General features: G+C 35.4%; 1 protein-coding gene across 6 annotated transcripts in view; it reads right to left on the bottom strand.

Moving 5' to 3' along the window:
- Positions 1–22,018, bottom strand: part of PIK3C2A (phosphatidylinositol-4-phosphate 3-kinase catalytic subunit type 2 alpha) — a 53,263-nt gene that overhangs the window by 8,393 nt on the left and 22,852 nt on the right. For all 6 annotated transcript variants that reach the window (XM_074585827.1, XM_074585826.1, XM_074585823.1 and 3 more), the window contains 22 exons: positions 21,136–21,256; positions 20,371–20,482; positions 19,678–19,757; positions 19,510–19,573; positions 16,881–17,024; positions 14,624–14,666; positions 14,323–14,536; positions 14,120–14,242; positions 12,324–12,491; positions 9,566–9,674; positions 8,646–8,788; positions 7,813–8,001; positions 7,551–7,644; positions 7,183–7,277; positions 6,685–6,865; positions 5,983–6,087; positions 4,845–4,937; positions 4,375–4,504; positions 2,717–2,853; positions 1,875–2,044; positions 614–770; positions 86–195 (listed from right to left, as the gene is read on the bottom strand). In XM_074585827.1, coding sequence (XP_074441928.1) covers positions 86–195; positions 614–770; positions 1,875–2,044; positions 2,717–2,853; positions 4,375–4,504; positions 4,845–4,937; positions 5,983–6,087; positions 6,685–6,865; positions 7,183–7,277; positions 7,551–7,644; positions 7,813–8,001; positions 8,646–8,788; positions 9,566–9,674; positions 12,324–12,491; positions 14,120–14,242; positions 14,323–14,536; positions 14,624–14,666; positions 16,881–17,024; positions 19,510–19,573; positions 19,678–19,757; positions 20,371–20,482; positions 21,136–21,256 — 2,782 coding nt within the window. The remainder of the gene's footprint in view (positions 1–85; positions 196–613; positions 771–1,874; positions 2,045–2,716; positions 2,854–4,374; positions 4,505–4,844; positions 4,938–5,982; positions 6,088–6,684; positions 6,866–7,182; positions 7,278–7,550; positions 7,645–7,812; positions 8,002–8,645; positions 8,789–9,565; positions 9,675–12,323; positions 12,492–14,119; positions 14,243–14,322; positions 14,537–14,623; positions 14,667–16,880; positions 17,025–19,509; positions 19,574–19,677; positions 19,758–20,370; positions 20,483–21,135; positions 21,257–22,018) is intronic.

The raw sequence follows: 22,018 nt of genomic DNA, 5'->3' as shown, positions 1-22,018 counted from the left end.
CATCCTTAGTACGTTTTTTCATAGCAGAAAGCTCCCATTGAGAGGATGATGCTGGGAGATATTTCAGTTTTCACTTATCCAGTACCTTGTAAAGAAAATGGTAGCTTCTGCATCTGTTGTTTGGGGCTGGAGAGCATCCTGGACATACTTCAAGTCCTGAACCCCACTTAGTTCTGGTAACCCAGAAGAAAGCATCTGCAAGAAATTAAAATTTAGAGTTTTAATGCAATAAAACCAGTATGATTTTACATTGAATGATTAAAACTCTTAGGCCCTCAAATTAATTTGAAGCTGCAGTAAATTGCTAAATGCTAACAGCAATAGCCAACGATTGCTTATAATCAGCAGTTATTCACCATTTCTGCTGAATTAGAAGCAGTTAAAAACACTTTCCAGTGTAATTTATGGTATCATCTTAGTTTTAAGTTTTCAGGAAACAGTGAGATAGTAAAAAAACTTTAAAAATTCCAAAATACAGCCTTCCTAAAAAGTACATCTGATGTTTCTGGCTTTTGAAAGCACGCATTAAGAGTTTCTGCAGCATAAAAAGCATAGCATTTAATACAACCCACCATGACAGATCTATCTAAATTGAAATTAATAAAATGATTACCAATGAAAGTAGGTTAAGGAAGAGGCTTGCATGCTTCCTTATCAAATTGTAAGCTTGACAACAGAGATCCACGAACAACTGAAAGCGAATAGTGGGTTTTTCACCACCATTAATGACATAAGCCATATCCGATGTTAGCACAAAAGGAGCTCGATCCCTGTTCAAAGAGCACAGAATTCGTGAGTTAATTATAAGGTCTATTCACTTTGTCATGTGCTTCCTCCTCCCCTCCATCTCCACCTTGAAGTAACGATATTAAATTAATGCCATTTTACTTTTTTGGGCTGGGTTCAGCTGCTTAGTGCTATCTCAGATTCCCAACACATCCCCATGGTACTGGACCTACAGCAGATCTCCCGGAGTATCACTTGGAGGCCAGGTTACCATCTAATGCCTTCCATCGCTCATTTCTGGAACTCATTACACGTTAAAACAAATTTAATGACTGTATTATCACCCGACTAAAACATAAATCCTCTATGCTGGATATAGATTATCTTCCCCTACACAGAGGGGTAGTAATACAAACTTGCCCTTCACTCTTTTCTATAACATTGATATTCACTATTTTTATGAGCCAGAGCCTGTTCTCATTTGTTTCACACTCAGATATTCAGATGACATAAAGGTTCTGGCACTCAATTTCTCATTCATTGATAAAGTTTACCTAACAAGCATGCAATATATAATTGCATGAATATAGCTAAAAGAGGTGAAACTACACTACAGTTTTATCCAATATTCCTGGAAATGACACCAAGATTTGTGTTAGATGTAAGGCTCCCAAATATCAGTAAGAAGTTATATTAATCTTTTCCTGTACCAAAATACTTGGCTTTTATAATTATTGTAAAGAATTTCCCATTGAGATTTGCCAAGTCTGCACAGCACAAAGTTCTTAAGGAATGAATGCAGTTTGGAAGCACTGAAATTAAATGATGTTTAGGAGACCAAATTCCTTATTTCAATCCACCAGTAGAGAGAACAGTAATTTTATTTGAAAGCTATGCCTATGTGCGTTGACTTAAAACGGTTCCAGAGATCAGAATATGTAAATTGGAAGCTGGAGCCTTTTCAAAATTAATTCTATACAGGTAAGTTTGATGTATTCTGGAAACTCTGTGGTTAAACTGGAAGATACTGGCTTCATAGTGAGAACAGCAGATAATAGCAATTAAGAGTTAGTGCTTAGAATTATAATGCTTATGAAAATATACTAAAAATCACTTCATTCTCTACATTGCTTAGCTACAGAGAATACCTTTTAAAGCTACCAAACATTTGCGCATGACCCAAAAATTTTCCAAAGTCAATGTGAAACATATGCCCTGTGTTTCGGAGCATTATGTTATCATTGTGGCGGTCACAAATTCCCAGTACATAAGTAGCTACACAGCATCCTGCACAAGAGTAAATGAAGTTTTCTGAAGCCTGGGACGGAGAGAAAAAAAAAGTTAATTGAGATCAATATCAGTGGGAAAACAGCATTCATGCATTCAACAGTGCAAAATCCAAGCCAGGCTAGACAGGCCCTAAAATTTGCTTTTTTCCAAAATAGTGTTCTTCAGATAGCTTTGCAAATACCTTTAGATACCACGGTTTCCATCAAAAACTGTTGTTTTGTTTTTTAAATAAATGAAAGAGAAAAGAGGAGTTGAAGACAAATCACAAAAAGAAACAAATGTTACCAGAGAAAAGAAAAAGATACAAGACTTATTTTTCCAATGTGTTGTAAAAGCATTGTAGCCAAAATAAAAGATTTTATTTTTTTGAATCCCACGCGCTTGTATGAGAATAGGCCACTGCTCCTAAATTACATAGAAGCCACCATGCCTTCCTATCTTAAATTTGAAGTATGCTTTTTCTATATCCAATAAAAACTCCTTATGTGAATAATGAGAATTCATCTGGCTCCTTTTTAGTTATATAAGGGATTTTCATTCACTCTTTTTCAACTATATGAAAAAATTAAGTTTCATAAAGATATAAACAAAAAATTTCCGTGGAAGATCTGGAATAAGAATTTCATTCCTTCATAAGATAAGACTGTATTTATCCCTTTTAAAATATCTTCAAAAAAGACCACCACTGACAAAAAGTTACCTTTTCATATTCCTCCTCTGTAGGATTATACTTTCGCAACCATTCTGCCAGAGGCTTGTCTTTAAAAGAACCTGTCACTCCATATTCCACTTGAATTTTCCTAAGTGTATCTGAAGCAGGAACAAGCTCTACCATGCCTTTATGGAAAATATAACAAAGTGTATTTAACCATCTCCTTAAGTTACACCGCATTTTCATTATTCAATAGACACTTTCTTGACAACGATGGCTTTTATAATCTTAGACTAGCTTCTTTCAAAACCCAGTTAGGTATAAAAATAGTGCTATTAGTCTACTAAACATTTCCACAGACTATATTACAAAGCATACCATGAAATGCATGTAGCAATCCAAGTTAGGCTTACTTTACTAGAATTATGGTTGCTAGAATGCACATATAAATTATACTTTGAATAATTACTTTCTACTACATAAACCAGTATTGGTCTATACGCAATAACTGCAAAATATTTTGATGCTGACATTTCTCATACACTGGCACTTAAGTAATCCAGTAACTTTCTGCTGTCAGGTGTTGAAACAGACCAGACTGTTGCTCCAGAAATAAAGCAGTGGGCTTCACATGTGGCCTTATTTTGGAGATACCATTTACTAAAAATATTTGTATAGCTAAATCATAAAAGGAAAACATTTATTTGATTAACAGAATTTTACTTCTATCTCGGCAAGAACTACTAAAGGCAAATCTGTAATTTACATCCATTTTTCTTCTCTACTTCAATCCTTCGAGTACTTTAGGAATACTAAAATTAACAGCAACAAAAAAAATGTAACATGCTGTGCAATCATGTCATCTTTCAAAATAGGAGGAAAAGCCATCTGTTTCTCTAAAGAGCAAGTCCTACATAAATAGAAGTTTTTGCTTAGTTTTGCCAAACTAAATTTCCAATGTTTCCATGTATTTAAGAGTTTTCATCATGCTGTTCTAGCATCTGACTGAAGAAATACTTAAGTTATTGTTTATCCTCTTAAGGATCTTGTAGTTCCTATGGGCTAGCTCTAGAGAATTCAAGAAAACTAGCAAAAAGCACGTTCAAGGTGCAGGGTAGTATCCACACTCAAATTTAAGTTCTGTGACTTATTTTCAAACCTAAAAGGCAGCCATATATTGCCAAGGAACTTTTACCAGCATATGACACTAGTTTTGGGGACAGTGTGTGCGCTTTGAATTTTTCTTCTTTTTGCACGTTTCAGTCCATGAATGATACTCCCTGACTCAACTGCAGCAGATTCCAAATACTTTAGAATTTCATTTTTGACTTGAGTACATTCTTTCACTGTAACTGAACTTTTGGAATTGGGATTGCTATTGGACCATTGTTTTCTTGTGTTGCAGTAAGGGTATCAAGAGAAACCTTAGCTTTTATCATTATATTTACTTGTTTGCACCACTGTTCATTGACAACAGAACACCTAAGAATCTCAGGACTCAAGAGCAGAAACACATTTAAATGCAATTCAGCCATCAGGAAATTCAGAACAATTTATCTTGCTATACTCTCTAGTACTGAAGTTCCTTGCATGGAAGGCTTTCTACTGTTTCTTGGGCCTGCCTCTGCACAGAAATTCTTCGCTATCAGTGTGACAAGAAACTGAAGTGGGGGAGCAAAGATTATAGGCAGCATCTGGTTTTGCACCTCGGTCTTTTCCAGTTGAGAGACACTTGAAGATAACCATCCGTAGATCCAGTCCCTCCTGCAGCCAGATCTTATCCATAATCTTAATCATTTGTAAAGCCAACATATCTTGTCTCAGATCTTCTCCAACCTTAAATAGAAAAATAAAAGTTAGCTAAAAGCATAATATGCTTTCAGCAAAACTAAGCTTCACAGACTTTAGTCGCTTTACATTTGTAAGAAGTGATACACTATGCTACTTTATTCCTCATAGCTACGCACTTAACAAGACAAACAGGCTACATTTGAGCTTTGACATCCAGTAGACTTCCTTTCACATTTTACAACCTGCTCATATCTCAGTTTCTAGATACACAGGAACAAACTCACAAAATAAATAAGCTTGTTGGTCTAGACTAAAACTAAATTGATACCAAAGAAATAGTGATTATCATTCAACTTTTTTTCTCCAACACACATGTAAGGCCTACCTTAAACATCACATTAATCTCTTCTCCCAGAGGGTCTGCATTTATCAGTGCAACTTTCAGTGGTACTGCATTGGAGCTGAAGAAAGAACATGCCTACAAGTAGATTGAGTGTTAATACTCAAAAAGGACTATTCCTGATAGCCCAGAAAACAAGACATTCTGACAACTAGCAGGTTTAATGCACAATGTGTCTATTCAGACTTTTAACATTGCGATTGTGGCAAATACGTGCTTCCTTTGAATAAAGAGCCCTTTGGCTGTTATTTGTTGACTTCTTGTACAAAAGCCAATACTGCTACACAGTGATTTTTTTTATACATTTTGAATAGAAGAGTGAATAAAACAGTTAAATATTTTATCAGCATCTTTTTTTGAAAGCTAGATGATATTATAAAAAAACTGGTATTTGCACATTTCACAGTATTTTCATTTATCTGCTTTCAAGTATATACTCATGATTTCATAGTTACAGTAGAGAAGGAAAGCAAGACAAACGTTTTTTCCACACAGGATTAAATCCAATGTTCACAGACCTTTCGGTTCTCAGTCATGCAGGATGATATAAATCAAGACTGTTTCTGAGCAGATATTGTGAAACCTTGCAGAGTTCTGGAAAAATAATTTACCTGCTTCTCCTACATTATTACTTACTGGACCTTCACAATACAATAAAGCTATACTCTGCCTCCCTGGATTCAGTATGTCTTGGACACAACCAGTAACAGGTAGTTTCACCCATTTCACAGCAACTACTCGTTGTTTGAACTTCACAGCCTTGGTCAATTTTCTCTTTTAATTACTACTGCAAACAGGACTTTTTCCACACACTTTGAATAATCCTCTGCTTTACTATTACCAGGATTGTTGGTCTCAAAAGACACAGTGTCTGAAGAAATAGTAAGTTATTACAGCTATCTATTTTTGTAATACAAGAACCTTCATTGGTTTTACACAAGCATTTGTATACATTTTATCTTTGCCAATTTCACTGCCTCGTTCAATCAGAATTTTTAATTAAACCCCCCCCCCAGCATAAACAGCTTTCAAGCACCTCAACTGATTATTTTTTTCTGTTTGTAAAAGCTTTGCCTATATGTCATTTTTACAAAAATGTTTTGAAAGTCTGAATGAGCACTACCTTAATATTTAACTCTTTTGCCACAAGACTGGGATCAAGAGGCAAACGGCATTTGTTCTTCAAGAAAAATAACTGCACACGTTCCATACCATTTTGCAAGGCAGCCTGCAGACAAAAAAAAAAATTATTACAAAAAAACCAGCTGACATTTTCCTAACTAGAGCATCTACAGAAAACTTCTGGAAAGTCATTCTGAAGCCAACATTTTAACTCCTTGGTGTCAAAGGAATACTAGAAATGATAATTGCTGTTTTAGCTATTAAAAATACATAAGCCTAGCAGTACAACACTAATATCACACAAGTTGTTTTTTTTTGACTGAGTCAGATGACAGCATCCCACTCTATCAAACTGAAAGTTCATATTCGCATATAAATAGATATCCCCTTCTTTTGCAAAATGGGATCATTCTTCAGTAGTAAGAGGTTTAAATCCAATTCCAGTTTATTGTACACTGAAACCATCCTATTTTCTTACCCTGTCGCCTCACACATTCTTATGTTTAGGATGACAACAAATCTGACAAAAACATCAACTTCATTAAGCCATTAACTTGATAAAATGCAGTGCAATAGATGAATAGATCTTCCTATATATTATACATAATGCATTATTGAACTTAAACTAGAAAAGAAATTGAGTGGATTGTTTTGAGGGTATACTCAGTCTTCTTCCTAAAGAATATGAAAAATATGTACACACCTGACGAGCAGATCCACTTGTTTGCTTTACTCTTTCTGCTACCATTCCAAGAAGCTGCACTAGTCTGGTCTGCTTCTCCAGCTCTTCCCTCAGCCTTTTTCCACAGACTGAAAGAAAAGCTCCAAGGATTTGCTCATACCTTACGCCAAACTTTGTATCATACAGTGTATCCTTAAGAAGCCTGAAATAAAGGATTTAAGTTAAATTTTCCTAAGGAAAATGCTGCAAACAATGCAACACTAAGACATTAAAATATTTTAATGAATCAGTACTATATATATCTTAAGTTACTGACATAAAGGATATAAAAGGCAAGAAGTTTGTGCCTCATGAGGCACCGTCTGCTTTTTCATAAAAAACAGGATCTACATTTTGTATACTCTCCATTCATAACATTCATTGTTATGAGCCATGATATTAAGAAAGAATATTTTTTTCTGGAAATATTAATCTTAGAGTAAACACATTATGTGAACAATGGAACAAAGAACATCTTACCAATATAGATAATGCGCTATTCGAATGCTTCCCAGTGCCCGAGCCAAAAGAAATTTGACAAGAGCACTGTCAAGGTAGGTTTCATACTTCAATGCCTAAATACAAAGAAAATGAAATAAATTGGGTTTGGATTTAATTCTAGATGAAGACTGAGATGTTATGACTAACGCACAGACAGAATCACTGCAAATCCACAAGACAGTCACAGAGCGATTCTTTACTCAAATTGTTTTCCATACTATGCATTAAGGTTATTAATTAGAGAGGCACGCAATTGCACTTCTGCTACTAGTAATCAGCAATTCCTTCAGGCTTTCAAGAGCAAAAAAAAAATAAATTCAAACTTCAGCATTGGCAGAAAGTCTTACCTGCACAAATTGAGGGAGGAAATCTGTTAACTCATCATCACTTAATGTCTCTATCCAATTCACAGCTGTGTTTCGTACTTCCTGATCAGCAAACCTAGAAAATCACGGCAAATCCACATTAATTTTATTCTGTTCATGCAGGGTTTTCTTTGTTTTGTTTTTCATTCAGTAATATTTTCCACAAGAATGGCATTCAGAATCTTCTACTGAAGAGAAGTCATTTAATGCACAACACACAGAGAACTTATGTTGTTTTTCTTACTTTGAATCAAGTAGTTCCAGTGCAGCTAAGGGTGATAAAGGAGGCCACTGCTCAAGTAACGAATATATCTCTGGAAGACTTGCCCAGTCCCAGTGAGGGGCACTAACCAGTATTTTTGGTAGGCTATTAGTATGATTATGACAATAATGTCTCTTCTCCCACAAAAATTCTTTATCTTCTTTTGATAGCCTGCAGACAAAAGCATTTCAGTTTATAACATCCGTTACAGACCATCACCTGAATAACCCTAATGCTACTGGTCATTGTATACATACAGATGACTTAACACACAACATGGAGTGAAATTAAAATGGCTATTTCCTCCACAAAAGTCAAAATGAGAAATAAATAAAGTCTCAAGCATTATGAAAACAGTTGTTTAAAGTTATAATTTGGGCAGGACAAAAATAAGTTTTAGTATAATCTGAAATAAACCAAAATGTTAATTTTAGTTTGGTGCAGATGAATGGGAAAGCCTGCCAGAAAAGCTTCTAAAAGCCTGACAGAAAAGCCACTAAACACTGCTAAAACTGCCACTGCTCCCTGAAACTGAAGAACTGCCAAGCAGGAATAGGCATATATAACAGGCAGCCAAAAGGGTAGCGATCTTGTAACAGGAGAATATTACAACACGGGCCATTATGGCACAAGTAAATTCATTAAGTCAGCACTATTATTTTGCAAGTTTAATTCAATCTCTTGTCTAAGTCTCCACAGGTCTTCAAAATATACTAGAATCATATTAAAGAAATTTAAGAATAAATAAGCATTGCATACCATAGCCACAAATTGTCACATGCAATTAGACCATAGCCAGAAAGAGATGAACATACCCAATAGTGTTATCCTTGGAGAGAATGGCAAGGAGACGTTCTCTCAATGGTTTTTCTAATGTTTCTATAGAATGATGCACAGTAGTCTCTGCAGCTTGAGGGATTTTATATTCAATATCAAAAGCATGGGATGGGAAGTCAATCTAAAAAAAAAAAAAAAAAGAATAAAATTATGCAAGTCCTTAAGAACAGTACAGAAAGCTCCCCCTTTCAGCAACCTTGGATGTTTAGGCATCTGAACTCTTTAGGTCTACATGCATAAAAGTTTTCAGATACTTTTTCCTGAATTTTTTCCATCTCAATTCTTCTACATAACTGTGGTCCTTAAGTGTATGAGAACTCTGTTGTTGCACAATCCAGTAGTTGGAGTACTCCTCAGAAGTGAAGTGAGAATGCTTAGAGTGGAGAATAATCACAGAACTACTGAAATCTGCACCAATGGTTTCAACCCAACCACCAACTCCGACCATGTCTTGGGACTGTTAAGCCATGCCTAACAAGATGCCTTCTCTTTGGAGAGGAATTTGGACTCTGAATTTAGAAAGAGAGGTGCTTATGTTCTGTAAAGAAACTGGCATTGCTATTGTTGGGTCTAGACAACTCCCATCTCAGCATACATTTCTACAGATTGCTTTTCAAAGATGTTCTCTCCCAGTACTGATAGCATGTACTACCAAGGCATCTCCAGTTTCTCTTACTTCAAGATAGTGATTCAATAACTAACTTGTATACACTTACAGCAGCTTTCCGTTCTTTACCCTTAATGTTTAGTAATCACGATTCTGTACTGGCTTTCAGATATGACTTTGCAATATTTACACTCTCCCCAAAACATTAATTTATCTATTACCACTCATATAAGAGTTACAAGTGACAATATTCAAACATAACAATCAGGTCAAGTCAGAATTATGTATAACCTGCAATACTATTCTTTCCATATTTCCTTTCTTACTGGCCATCCCTGATGCATGATGTGGATGCGATGAGGTCCAGAGTTGCAAGAGCTTTGTCCCACTAGTTAACAATCTGAGAAAAAAGCATGTATGGGTATTAGTGTCAAAATCTTACTTCAACAAGATATTAAAATACTATCTGAAGAAGATCAATGGTCACCACAAGGAAACAATTCAGAAATATTAGTGTGGTATAAAAGGATAGTGCAAACTGAGTATGTGTTTCTACTGCAGAGATCTTATGACAAGTATTTCAACATTTCTTCAGAAAAGAACACAGGAAATCAAACTGTACTAGCCAATACAGTTCAAAGATTAAAAAAAGGAATTATGATCATCAAATGTCAAGTGAATTTATTTCTTTTCACTGGATATCTTCTATACTTTAAGTCCTTTAAAACACTGCATACAACTTTTAGGTGGAAAAGGCAAAAGGGAAGAGTTCATTGCTGACACAGCTAAATTAAGTGGTCCCTATCTCTTAAGGGAGAAAAGGAATACTTTTGCCTCTGAGGAATAAACTGAACACATGCACCTTCTCACCTTTCAAGATAAAAGGCACAGGCACATGAATATTACAGACATCAGCATTTGCCTGGGCTTTCCACATTACTAGATTCTGCAAATGCATATCAGATGATGTTTGTATTTGCTAGTTTGAAACTAGTTTGGTATTTGCAGCATGAAGACAAGATAAATTTGCAATTCAGATCAAAACAAAAGCTATGTTTTCAATCAAATTCTGTGAAATGTGATATTCAGATAGGAGACTGAAATGCAGCTTTTAAACAGGAGGCTGAAATAAGCACCGTTTATGAAAAGAAATCCAAGTTTCCGTGCAGACAAAGCAGCTGCAGGCCATCTTTGCAGTGCAGGAAAGCCTAAACTCCTAAGCACTCCCAAACTGTTGGAACTGTCACCAAACAAGAGAGGAAGCAGAACAAGAAGAGCCATATCTAGAACCAGAGGATGCAAACCGCACAGAACAGACATAAGCAATACATAGAAGTAACTGTTCAGGAAATACTTGGTTGTCTTTCTGCAGCTTTGGTTGACAATTAGATAATTTAAGCTTCCCGTATGAACTAGAAGTCAGAAGCACATATAAATAGGAAATCTTAAGCATAAATCCTGAAGCTATTTTGCAACAGTGTGATCACTTCTGCAACATCATGCCTAATTCTGGTATCTGTGTGTCAAGTCTATTGGTTAAATGGCTACCAAAGTGATAAGCATTTTGGAATATGCTTCATAATGAAAGTTTCAAGGACAAGGCAACTTGACGAAATGCAGGAACACTTGACTGAGGAAAGTTACAGTACTTTTCATTCTTAGTGAAAAAGGTAAAAAGGTATAACAGGATCCAGCAGTTATACTTGAAGGAAGGCAAGTTCAAACTAGAAGTATGCCATAAGTTTAACACAGTAGTTAATTATCCCTTTATTTAATTTTTTTTTTTAAATAAATCCAGCTCCAAATCAAAAGGAATAATTTCAGAATATCCTGGGATCTCTATTAGTCAGAAACATGTTGAAGGTAAAATAAGACATTTCTTCTAATCTTTGAAAATACACCTGTATTATTTTAAAGTTACCTGGATTTTAAAACAGTATGTGAATTCTCTTGTTGGCTTATATATTATCACCTTATTATCAGATTTAGGAATTTTTAAAGGATTAAAGAAAAAAACCCCTATATATCCAAATTTTCCAGTTTAGCTCCTGCATTTGTGAACATATGAAACATGCAGCATTGAATATTTTGCAGCCAAGGCAAAGATGCATCTGAAGAATAACAGTACTTAGAAATACTGCATACCTTAAATTTAAAGTCTTTTATTTCTAAAAAATTGAGACATCACAATATTTTGCTTTTTATAAAGAGTATTGGATGAAGAAAAGTGCAATTCTTTCCTATCTTAAGATAGTTTTAAGGCAAAAGTGCTTCTTTCCCAGTGACATGACGGAAGCATAGCACTTTGTTCACCTGCTGTCAGGATTCTGTTCTGTTTTGCATTGCACTAGGCACTATTCCCGCTGCATCCAACGCTTGCTGCAAACACCTTCTTTTGCAAGTTGCATTCTCTATCACCAGGGCTGACAAGTTGGCTGAGAACTGGGTGTTTACACTTCATCTGCTAGAATATATGTGAACACCGACTGAACTGCCTCTAGTCAATATAATGTAGTTTTAGATCTTCTAAACTGATATCAGAACTCATGAAATGCCACCTACCAAGTCCGTACTGCTTCAGTAGAAGGGAGGCTATCAGTTCAGTAGACAGTGAGACCTGCAGATACTTCAACTGCCTATGACTTATAGGGCAGTATCTGAATGTCAGTGGATTCCTCAAATGACAACCTGAGTTACGCTTACAACTGCCGCACACTTAAACAGTTGGTACTAACATGACCTCTTTTGGCCCACACTATTATGAAGATTTTCTGCAAATAAAACTGCTTTCATCCAAACAATATTCAACTTCCTCCAGCAAATAAGCTTTTTCAGACAGTTACATGGAAATACTACAATGCATGACCGTGTTTTGTACTCCATTTAACAGAAGGTATTATTTCTGCAACAATATAGTTTACAGTTCTTACCTTTATCATGGCCTACTACACTCAGTGGCAGAGAGGCAGTTTCTGTAGTTATGGGGGTAGACTAAGCTTTATATAGAGTAAATCATGTTAATACTCATACTAATATTTTGGATACTTACCGCCTAAAATCAAAAAGTGGTAGAGAAACCTGACCCAAAATTTCTGGGCCCTTTCTCTGTTTATTTGAGTCAGGAGAACTCCCACTACTTTGATTTAGGATTCCAAACAGAGTCAGACGTAAGACCGATTCCAAAGGCAGCTGTGAAATCTGGATGGGGAAGATTATTCTATAAAATAAAAGCATTAAAAATAAGTCAGTCAGTGGAAAGACAGTTATTAGTAAGTTACAGCCTTATCCATATAATCTGTTGATGCCTCTTGCTTTCAAAAAGTTAATTAACATTGAAGAAAAAGTGTTAAATTTCCATGCAATTATATTTCACTCCACTTTATCTCCCGTACCAATAGTTTGCAAAACCTGCTAAATTACACTGCTGCACTGTAGCCAGATTTGGAACAACCCTTTTTAATCTTTGTCTATTAAATGACATTCCTTACACAGAACCGCACTGTCCAGCATAACCAGTCTTCCCACTCTACTCACTAGGAGGGCACACACAATGCCATGTCAGCCACCTCCTAATCTCTCAGATTTAGAAAGTGAGCTGACAATAGTTTCCCAGCCAAATGAAAGAATCTATTAACAACTACCGCAAGCTAAATGTAAGTGGTACAAAACCAGCACCCAGAAAGAAAGCAGCTGAGGAATATACACCTCACTGATCAGTTCAAACTCAGATTTTTGTTTACACTGTTTTTATTGCTTAAAGCATTCTTTAATTTGATTTTTCTTTAACACATTAAAATATCATCCTAAAAGTTGTCACAGCATATTACTAAGATAGTTACGCTATAAACCACTACAACTATACAAAGCAGCTTATAAGCAATCTAACACACCTTTCACTGTAATACACTAGTACTTGCCAGGAAAAGATCTGGCAATTAATCCCTTGCATCATTGGAAAAAAAAGGTAGCTGGAGTACTCTCTAAAGGCAGGTATTCTAGAACCTGAAACTCTCACTGCTGGTCTGAAATAATTTGTCACTGTAGACTTTCATGGTATTTCTCAGGGTCTATCTCTGACCTTTAAAAACAGTCAGAAAAATTTATATAGGGCAACATGGAGCTCACTTGATGGTCACTTGATGACAAGTTGCCTGATAGCTATTATGTGCAAAAGAGTAAACTGCGCATAGATAACGAAAAGTATTTTCCCCTCTCAATTATCACTCGCCATCCTCTCCCTATGCTCTTCCTTCTTCCTTTCTACCCTCTTCCCCTGCCCCATAAAGAGAAACTGAAGTTTAGTAGCTCAAACCAGACATTCTCATATGCTATAGACAGATACTCTTACATACTTATGCATCTGCTCTCTTTATAGAAATAATCCTAAATTAAGATTTTTAGGTTCAGATACAAAGTTGTTACAGTGTATTTTGAGCATAAAAAGATTCAGCATTAATGTCAGTAAAAGTCAGTTGCTTTTCTTTCCCATTTACATATTTGAGCACTGCTTATAAGCAAACTTTATTCATCCTTCTTTAAGCAGCACAAGCTGTTCCCATTGCAAGGAATGTTACAACCTTCCCAACTCCATATAATTGTATACTACAAACACATTATCACAGGGCACTTGTCCAGCATTTCCACTCACACTTTCAAAATGAGTAGCGAAATACCATTTGGAAAAATGTTTCTTATTTTGGTCAATAAGTCTCACACATTGTCCTTTCAACACTTCAAATGGAATCAGAAGCAAGAGTTGCTTGAATGACTATTCAGCAGCTAGCTAGATAGGTAGAAGCTAAAATTAAACATTTGAGTGAGTTTTAAGATGATAAAGCCACTTACAGTTCATCCCACTTAATCAAGTAGAAGAAGTTCTTGTATGTGCCAACCTTCTTGGACTGAACAGGTTTAAACAGATCTTTTCCATTATGGATCAGAGAACAAATCAAGTAGTATTTTTCATAACTAGACAAGGAAAAGAAAATAAATTAAACAAACAAAAAAATCTATAAAAGGATGAATTTTACAATTAATAAATTACTCACTTTGATACCCAACCAGGAGAAATTCCATGAGCAGCAAATATTGTGAACTGGAGATGTTCTGTGGCAGTCCATGCTTCCTTGGTACTCTTATTATCTTTTGGAGAAATTGCTGCAGAACTGCTACATGAATTCACGTGGAGTCGCAGAAGGGCCTCAACTGCTCTTGTTAACTGGTCTATGCTCACTTTCAGAGGATTTTCAGGCTGCGGTGAACCTAAATTATAACTTATCTTTAGTGCATATCTTCCTAAAACAGCCACCTGAAAGCAATTTTTAAATAAAATTGAAGAACTTTACTCACCAGATGAGCTCTTGCTGGTGCTATCACCACATTGTAAGGACACCTACATGGTAAAGTAAGGGCAAATTTCAATACCAATAAACCCACATTAATTTTCCGTTGCTCTTAAATATCTTATACAGAAATTATGAAACATCTGAATCAGGCCTATATTTGGGTTTATATAACACCTATTTACTCAAAGTTCCTCAAGAATTAACTGACAGCATCACAATTTCTGGATCATACAAAAGCTCATGTTTCATCAAGTCACAACTACTTTGACACCCTTTATGAACTCTGACAAGACACAGTACATTTGAATATTGCTCAGGATACTCTAACTTCTCTGAGTAGAGATAAAAATAATTCTCTGAGTAGAGATAAAAATCGGTCAGGGCTGTTATGGATGAAAGCAGAAGCTGTTAGCTCTATCACCCATTTTTAACTCTGAACAGCTGTTTTGTTTGTGGCATTTGTTAAGGTATCTTTTGTAGGCAGAGTTACTGTAAATTTAGTGAATTAAAAAAATGTTAATCAATGGAGAAAACTGAACAGTAAGTACTGTAACTTTGTACTATCTGCCTTGTTTGCTTCTTGGTCTGCTAAAAGGGAAGTCTAAACATGATACAGTACTGCAGTAATGTCTAGTCTCGACAAGGACGCTGTTGAAGCCAAAAGGTGACAAACAAATCATGGGAATTCACTCCCTTCTGATAAGGAAGGGTTTCATGCCAAATTCAACTTCTGATAAAACTAAAACTTTCAATGAAAACTAAGTTTGTGATTTAAAATCAAAACCCAGTGAATTCATAATACTTCAGAGAAGGTCTAAGAAGATTGCCACAACTTCTGCAGAAGAGTGAAAGCTCCCCTTCCACTTTTAGTGTATTAATTGAGCATCTTGTCAACATAAAGTTTTAACTACCAAACCCCTTCACATTGTTATAAAAAACATGCAGAAACTTGGAGGGGGAGCACAGCTTTTCCCCCTTTCAGAAAAACAATTGTATGCTTTCACCATATTCTTCAAGTAGTCCGAAAGTCTTTTGGATGACAAGATGCCAAACTGTTGAAGCAGCAGTACATATATATAATTTTTTACTTGATAATCTACTGTTTTCTTTTACTTTTTGGCCACTTCTTCCAACCATAAAACAAATACTTTAAAATAAATAAATAAAAACCCCCAATATCTTACATAAGATTTAGATGCAACCAGCTCTGTTTCTGAAAACAATCCTATATGCCTTTATACACATTACTGTTTAAGCCAATGTTTGTTGCAAGAGATTTGCAGGGTTTTACTGATAAAGTACCTTTTTCCAAATTCTACTCGTATAGTGTTATTTTTAGAAGTTATTTTTACACTGTAATCTAATTATTTCTACAGCTTTCTCCCATCAAAAAGCAAACATTGAAGAAATATTTGATATGCTGTATTTCACTCAGTTTTCTTACTATGCCTTCTGCGTTTCCCTGCAAGAATTTTAATTCTTGTGAGAACCACATTTGGCCTGTGCATTTTGCAAGACTTCTGCTCAGTATTACAAATACATCACTGAACCAATGAAGCTCAAAGTGAATAGAACAGCACATGAATTGCCACTCTAATAAGGCAGCAGGACAACAGAAATAGCACTACAAGACTATTTCGCTTTTTAATCTGCACACTTCTCCATTTAATGACTGTTTTTGACAACATGACTTGAGACCAATTCTGCCCAAGTGACCTATTCATTGTAAGGCAGTTTTATCATCAGAATCTGCTACTTGGGAGATTTTATTTTTGTCCATATGCTCAGGAATGCAGGAGCAGGAACTGTTAATAGTTTCAAGATGCTATTGCTCTTCACATAAATACTGCACAGAAAACACAGGATGTGAATTCCTCCTTTAAGAATACTGCACTGATTTTAGAGGGCATGAGCTAGCTGTCAGTTTACCCTTGGTCAGACTTAGTAGCATCTACCATGACACAAGCATGTAAGTACAGAACCAGAAAACAGTATTTTAAAACTAGTTTTAAAAAAGGCACTATTTGGAATGGAAAAGGATTCCAAGAGCAAATGATTAATGCATTAACAGCAAACAGATGTTAAAATAAATGGACACTATCAGGCAAAATAATAAAAAAATCCAAAACCAAAAAACAAACCAAACAACATAACCCTGACTGAACTGTTGCTGGTATTTCTAACTACCAAAGACTATGAAATAGTTTTTATTAGTGTTAAAAAGCATACTTTAAAAAGCAGTTTATAGTGTGAAAGTTTACCTCAGCATTTTTAGTCCTTGGAAGATTAACGGCCCTCCTTAGCTTCTTTACCGATTCTGTTATTGCGGGAGTCTCTACACAATCCAATGTAGAACAGATTTTTCTGACAGTCTTAATTACGTGATCTACTGCTTTATGCTGGTTCTAATAAGGAATGTATGAGAGAACAGATTGATCTGATCACAACTGTGAACGAGTATTGCTTTGTTTAAATTTTTTTTTTTTAAGAATGAATTGCCAAGAAAGATTCATTATGAGATGCATATCTCAATTACATTAAACTGTGGTGTAACAATTTGATTAAAGAAAAACCTCAGTATCGAGAACTTCTTTATAGCTCAGTTATCAATGCCAAAAACACAGAAGTAGTTTGGATTCTAGAATAGTGTCCCAGGAAACATGAGGTTTCCAACTATTTTTCTATTAAGCTGTAGGCACACATGTATTTTCTAACGAGATATTAAGCTCAAATTCCCTCATGGCATAAAAAGAAAGTGTAGTTTAAAAAAGGATATTCAAGGAATGAACGCTAAAGTACTATTTCAAATTCAGCCCTCTTAAATATATAGGTTCAAATTACACTTAGATTACAGCATAGCTTCCATAATGGAACTTTATCTTTTTTAATTCACTTTACTATACTTTTGAAAAGAGTTTGTTGCAACTTTTGCCTTACAGGTAATTTGATTTAAACGGTTCTTTCAGATGATGCAATTGCAAACTGGAGAAGGAAAGGAAAGGGACTGCACACTTAACAGAAATCTTTTTTTAAAGGAATAGATCAACCTCTTATCAGAAAATGAAAATGCTGCTAGGCTGCTTAAGACAAAGTCAAGATGCTCCTAATATTCCCTTCCCTCTTCTCTTCAAATAGAAGAAAATGCATTTACTTTAAATCTAAATTATCTTAGGTTTCTTGGGTTTTTGTGTTTTTGTTTTTTTTTTAATATAAGCAAAGTCTTCATCCAATTTTAAAGAACACATGTAGAAATTGAAAATATTTGCTTCAAAATAACTGTTTACTTTTTATAGGCTTAATGTGAAGGTTTCTTTCACGATCATTTATGAGCACTTACAACTAAGTAAGAGGGATTAGTGTAACACCCTCTTCGTAGGATGTAAACCGATTCCCAACCCCCACTCTCCCCATCCCCCCCAGACATATTCTCTACTACAAATGGATAGCAAAGAAGCTATTTGAATCAAAAACGGTTTGGATGGGGAGCTACCTGGCAACAATTAACTTTGTCCTGGTAAGAAAATAACCATTGAAGCCAGAAGACATTGTAAATATTTAAGCCAGACTTCCAAAGCTAACACTTTGAAAAAAACAGCTATTTTGATATGTGAAAAGCAAAGTTTCCACTGCTATTTTCCTCACAGGGCCTCAAATTAATCTCAATAAAAAGACAATAGATAACTTTTAAAGTCTGAAATCAAAGGCTATGTACAAGTTATTTACAGAATACTTTACCCTGTATCACTTTGATTAGGAATTCACTTCAGGAAGCAAAAAATTTCAAATGCAACAACTGCTGATATTTGGACCTAATCATCATCACCTGCAAGCTACATCTCCCATCCTCAAAAAGACTGTAGAAAGAGTAGAACATAAGCCTGAACCGAGGTGTTTTGCATTCCTCCCTCAGCCTGTGAAATCACAGTTAAACAAGCTGAAGCAGCTGCAAGAGCAAAGCAACAAAAACACCACCATTTCAAGGGAGCAGTAACATCTCTCTCTCTCCTACAAAAAGATTATGTTCAAAACTACCCTTGAGAAGATGGTGAATCACCATCAAGGGGACTAAATAACATTAAGGGAATATGTAAATAGTGGATTATCAGCTTGTTCAGACCTGCATTCCTGGAGAGGCAAACAAACGTAGTGGAAATTAAAAAAGTATTGTAATTAAGTCATTCATTTTAAGACTGTTCTTATAGAAACTGTTTAAGAAATCTGTTGTTTAAGAATTTAAGACTCCAAGTTATCAGGAGTTAAAATAAGCTTCTCCTTTTAGAAATGAGTAAAGCAGGTTATCTTCAGCTAGCTTTTGCATTTGGGAAATCACTCCACGTGCAAGCTGTTTTAAGCTACCTATCATACACTGAAATAGACAATGGCTTTAACAGTGTATTTTAAATTAATCCAGTCGTGCAGAATAAGATGTAATTACACTTTTTGTAAAACTTAATTGCACGTTGCAAACATGCTTTAGTTATAACTCCCATTGTACACAATTATTACTGCTCCCTTTTGTGTAGATTTTTATCTGTTACCAATATATCATTCATGGCTGACAACAACTGACATACTCAGGATTCAGACATTTTCCCTATTCCCCTAAATTAATCTCTTCCAGCATTTTTGAGGAAAAGGTTATTTTGCACACCAGGACTTTGAAGATACATTTCTCACTGTGATGATTAGGTAATAATTAGTTAGCAAGAAAAGCCAGGAAAAAAAAAAAAAGGAAAAGCACTCTAAAAATCCCCGATTCCGAATTTACATTTGACAGCTTGTTCAGATCTCAGTTTCCCCAAGAACTCCTGCAAGTCTTTTTTCCAACTAACACATGAGTAAACTTTCTCATGCTACTTTCGGTTCCGCAATAATTTGCTATGACCTTACCTCATTTTTAAGAGCTACGTTAACTTGCTTGTGATACACATCTAGAAGCTCTTCAATAGAAGACCTGCAGGAAACAGTAGTTATTGAACACAAGTGCAGGAGCGTGGCATAACCTTGATCAGAAATTCAGGAGTGGGCTTGATTACTAAACTGACCACATAACTTTACCTTATAATAGGTTCTCTGAAAGGCTTTTCTACTTTGTAGAGGTGTTTGGTTAGATGTATGGATGTTCTGTCATCATCTTCCTGCAACACAATGTTACATATTAAGTCCAGTTCTCACCTTTCTATAATTTGTAATACTGTTCTAGAAGTTTCATTGCTAATACCTGCGGAGTACAAGGGGAAAGATATAAGGGGAATTTCTTTTCCACTCTTCAAAGGGGAAAAGAAATAACTAATTAGTAGCCTATGAAACATGCACACATCAGGACAGAGGGAAGAGGGAAGAAACAACAATCGAGTGCCTAAGTATGCTGATATTAAATATTCCTGCCTTCCTCTTTGATGGTCTGATACATATCTAATTAAACTCAAAACCTCTTCTTAACTTTTATTTAACTCTGAAATTTGCTGCTTCTCTTTCAGGACTCAAATTTAGTCCAAATGCTTGCATACTTTTTTCAGCTATAGTACTTGGTCTAGTAAGAGAGATTATCCATGTTTATATTATTTGCCTTGTGAAAATTCAGTATGTATTTCACTTCCTCTCAGTATAAGAGAATAATTCCCAACACCAAGCAGACATACTAATTTGTTAATCACACAAAAAAGGCTGCATCTTGGATCCATCAACTCTGATGCAAACTCCCAACATCTTGGAGATTTACATTGCTGCTGCAGTTTAGGAGGTACTTACTGTTCGTGCCAGATCTCTGCATATTACACTATGGGTCAACAGCTGCAGTTTGATTTCTGTATCCCACTTCCGACAGTTCTGAATATATTCATGACTTCCTACGCAGTGCTTACTGTTAAACAAAAGAAAACTATAGTTACACCAAAAATACACAGAGTTTTTCAAAAAACTCACATGGAATACTTAGGGCAACCTGTTGGCTCAAAATAAGGAAATGGTTAATCAACCTCCACACCATACTACTTGATATGATTTTTACTTCTGCAGAAGTATACTATTACAGATACCTATCCTTTTGCTAGAGCTCTTAACTACTACGGCTAATATTGAAACCAAATATTCTAACCCAGAAAACTAACAGGGATTTGTAAACCATTACTTTTGAAAAAAAAAAAAATCAGATTATTTCAGAGTATTAGAAATCAAGACTAGGGTTTTTTTTCCTAGTTGTTGGGAATGTTAAGAGCAGCTGAAAACTACAACATCCATCTACAGAAGTGCTCTAGAAATCTGCATCTAAAAAAAACCTGTTTGTGTTCAACACAACAGATGGCAGATTAGAACAGATTTCTAGGAAGCTGTTGAGAACCTACTTTGCTGTATCCCAGAGCAACTCTAAAGACTTCTGATCTTTGTGCAAAGTGCGACCCTTCTATGTTTTTAAGATTTCTGCTTTCACATATTTAATCATTAAAGATATACTTTCCAGTAACTGTGCCATGAAAAAGCATGAAATTAAATATTAATGAAAAAGAGTTTGCTTACTTCTGTAAAACTTCTTCGTGGCCACAGACTTTCAGGATATAGCTGCCAATGTCCACTTCATTCAAGTCATCATGCACCCAGCAAAGTGCCTGCATTATTATAAGCTCAACAGGGGAACTCACTGTTTAAAGAAATTACATCTAAAAGTTAAATATAAATCTATAGCAAGTGATATTAACCATTGTTCACCAACAAATTGTAGTTATTTAATTAAATTTATTTTTATACTTGTAGGGAAGACTTTTATGCTTCTATAATCTCTTAAGTTTCATAGTTTGAGATCTTCACTTTTTTTTTTCCACAAAGGCAGGCATCTTATAAAACCTGCCTGTAGTGTAAGAAATCAATCTTTTCTAAATTAGGATACAGTGTAGTCACTTGACCAAAAGTACAAAACCAGTCTGTATTCTGTTTTACAGGAGTTTTTATATGAGGATAGCCCTTTTTTTTAAATTTTAAAATTGCCTTATTTAGCAAGGACTTCAAATAGCTAAGTGATCCCAGAGCTTCTTTAAGTTTAAAAATCATTATCTGAAGAGTTGGAAATGGAACTTTCGTATTTGTTCTCTTTTGAGGAAGTGAGTATGAGCTGCAGCAGAGGCAAATCCTACTGAAAGTCCTTCCCTGCCCCCTTTTCCTTTTGTCTAGGGCAGTTTCCACATCATACAGGTCAGGTCTCAGTAAGCATCACCAAGCCTTTGCAAAAAGTATCTCTTAACTACCAGTACTATCACATGAGGCTCCAAACGCTGTTTTTGAAAATAATCTCTCTTCCATTCAGCAACTACAGAGCTAAAGAAGCAATCCCAGTCAAACCCAAAATCCATTGGCATGTTTTAACACCACAAACGTTTTGAGTACAAAATGTTCTCTACACCTCCCT

This window comes from Larus michahellis, chromosome 4 (assembly GCF_964199755.1).
Source record: "Larus michahellis chromosome 4, bLarMic1.1, whole genome shotgun sequence".
NCBI classification, from domain to species: domain Eukaryota; kingdom Metazoa; phylum Chordata; class Aves; order Charadriiformes; family Laridae; genus Larus; species Larus michahellis.
This window is presented reverse-complemented; position numbering and strand designations above follow the sequence as displayed.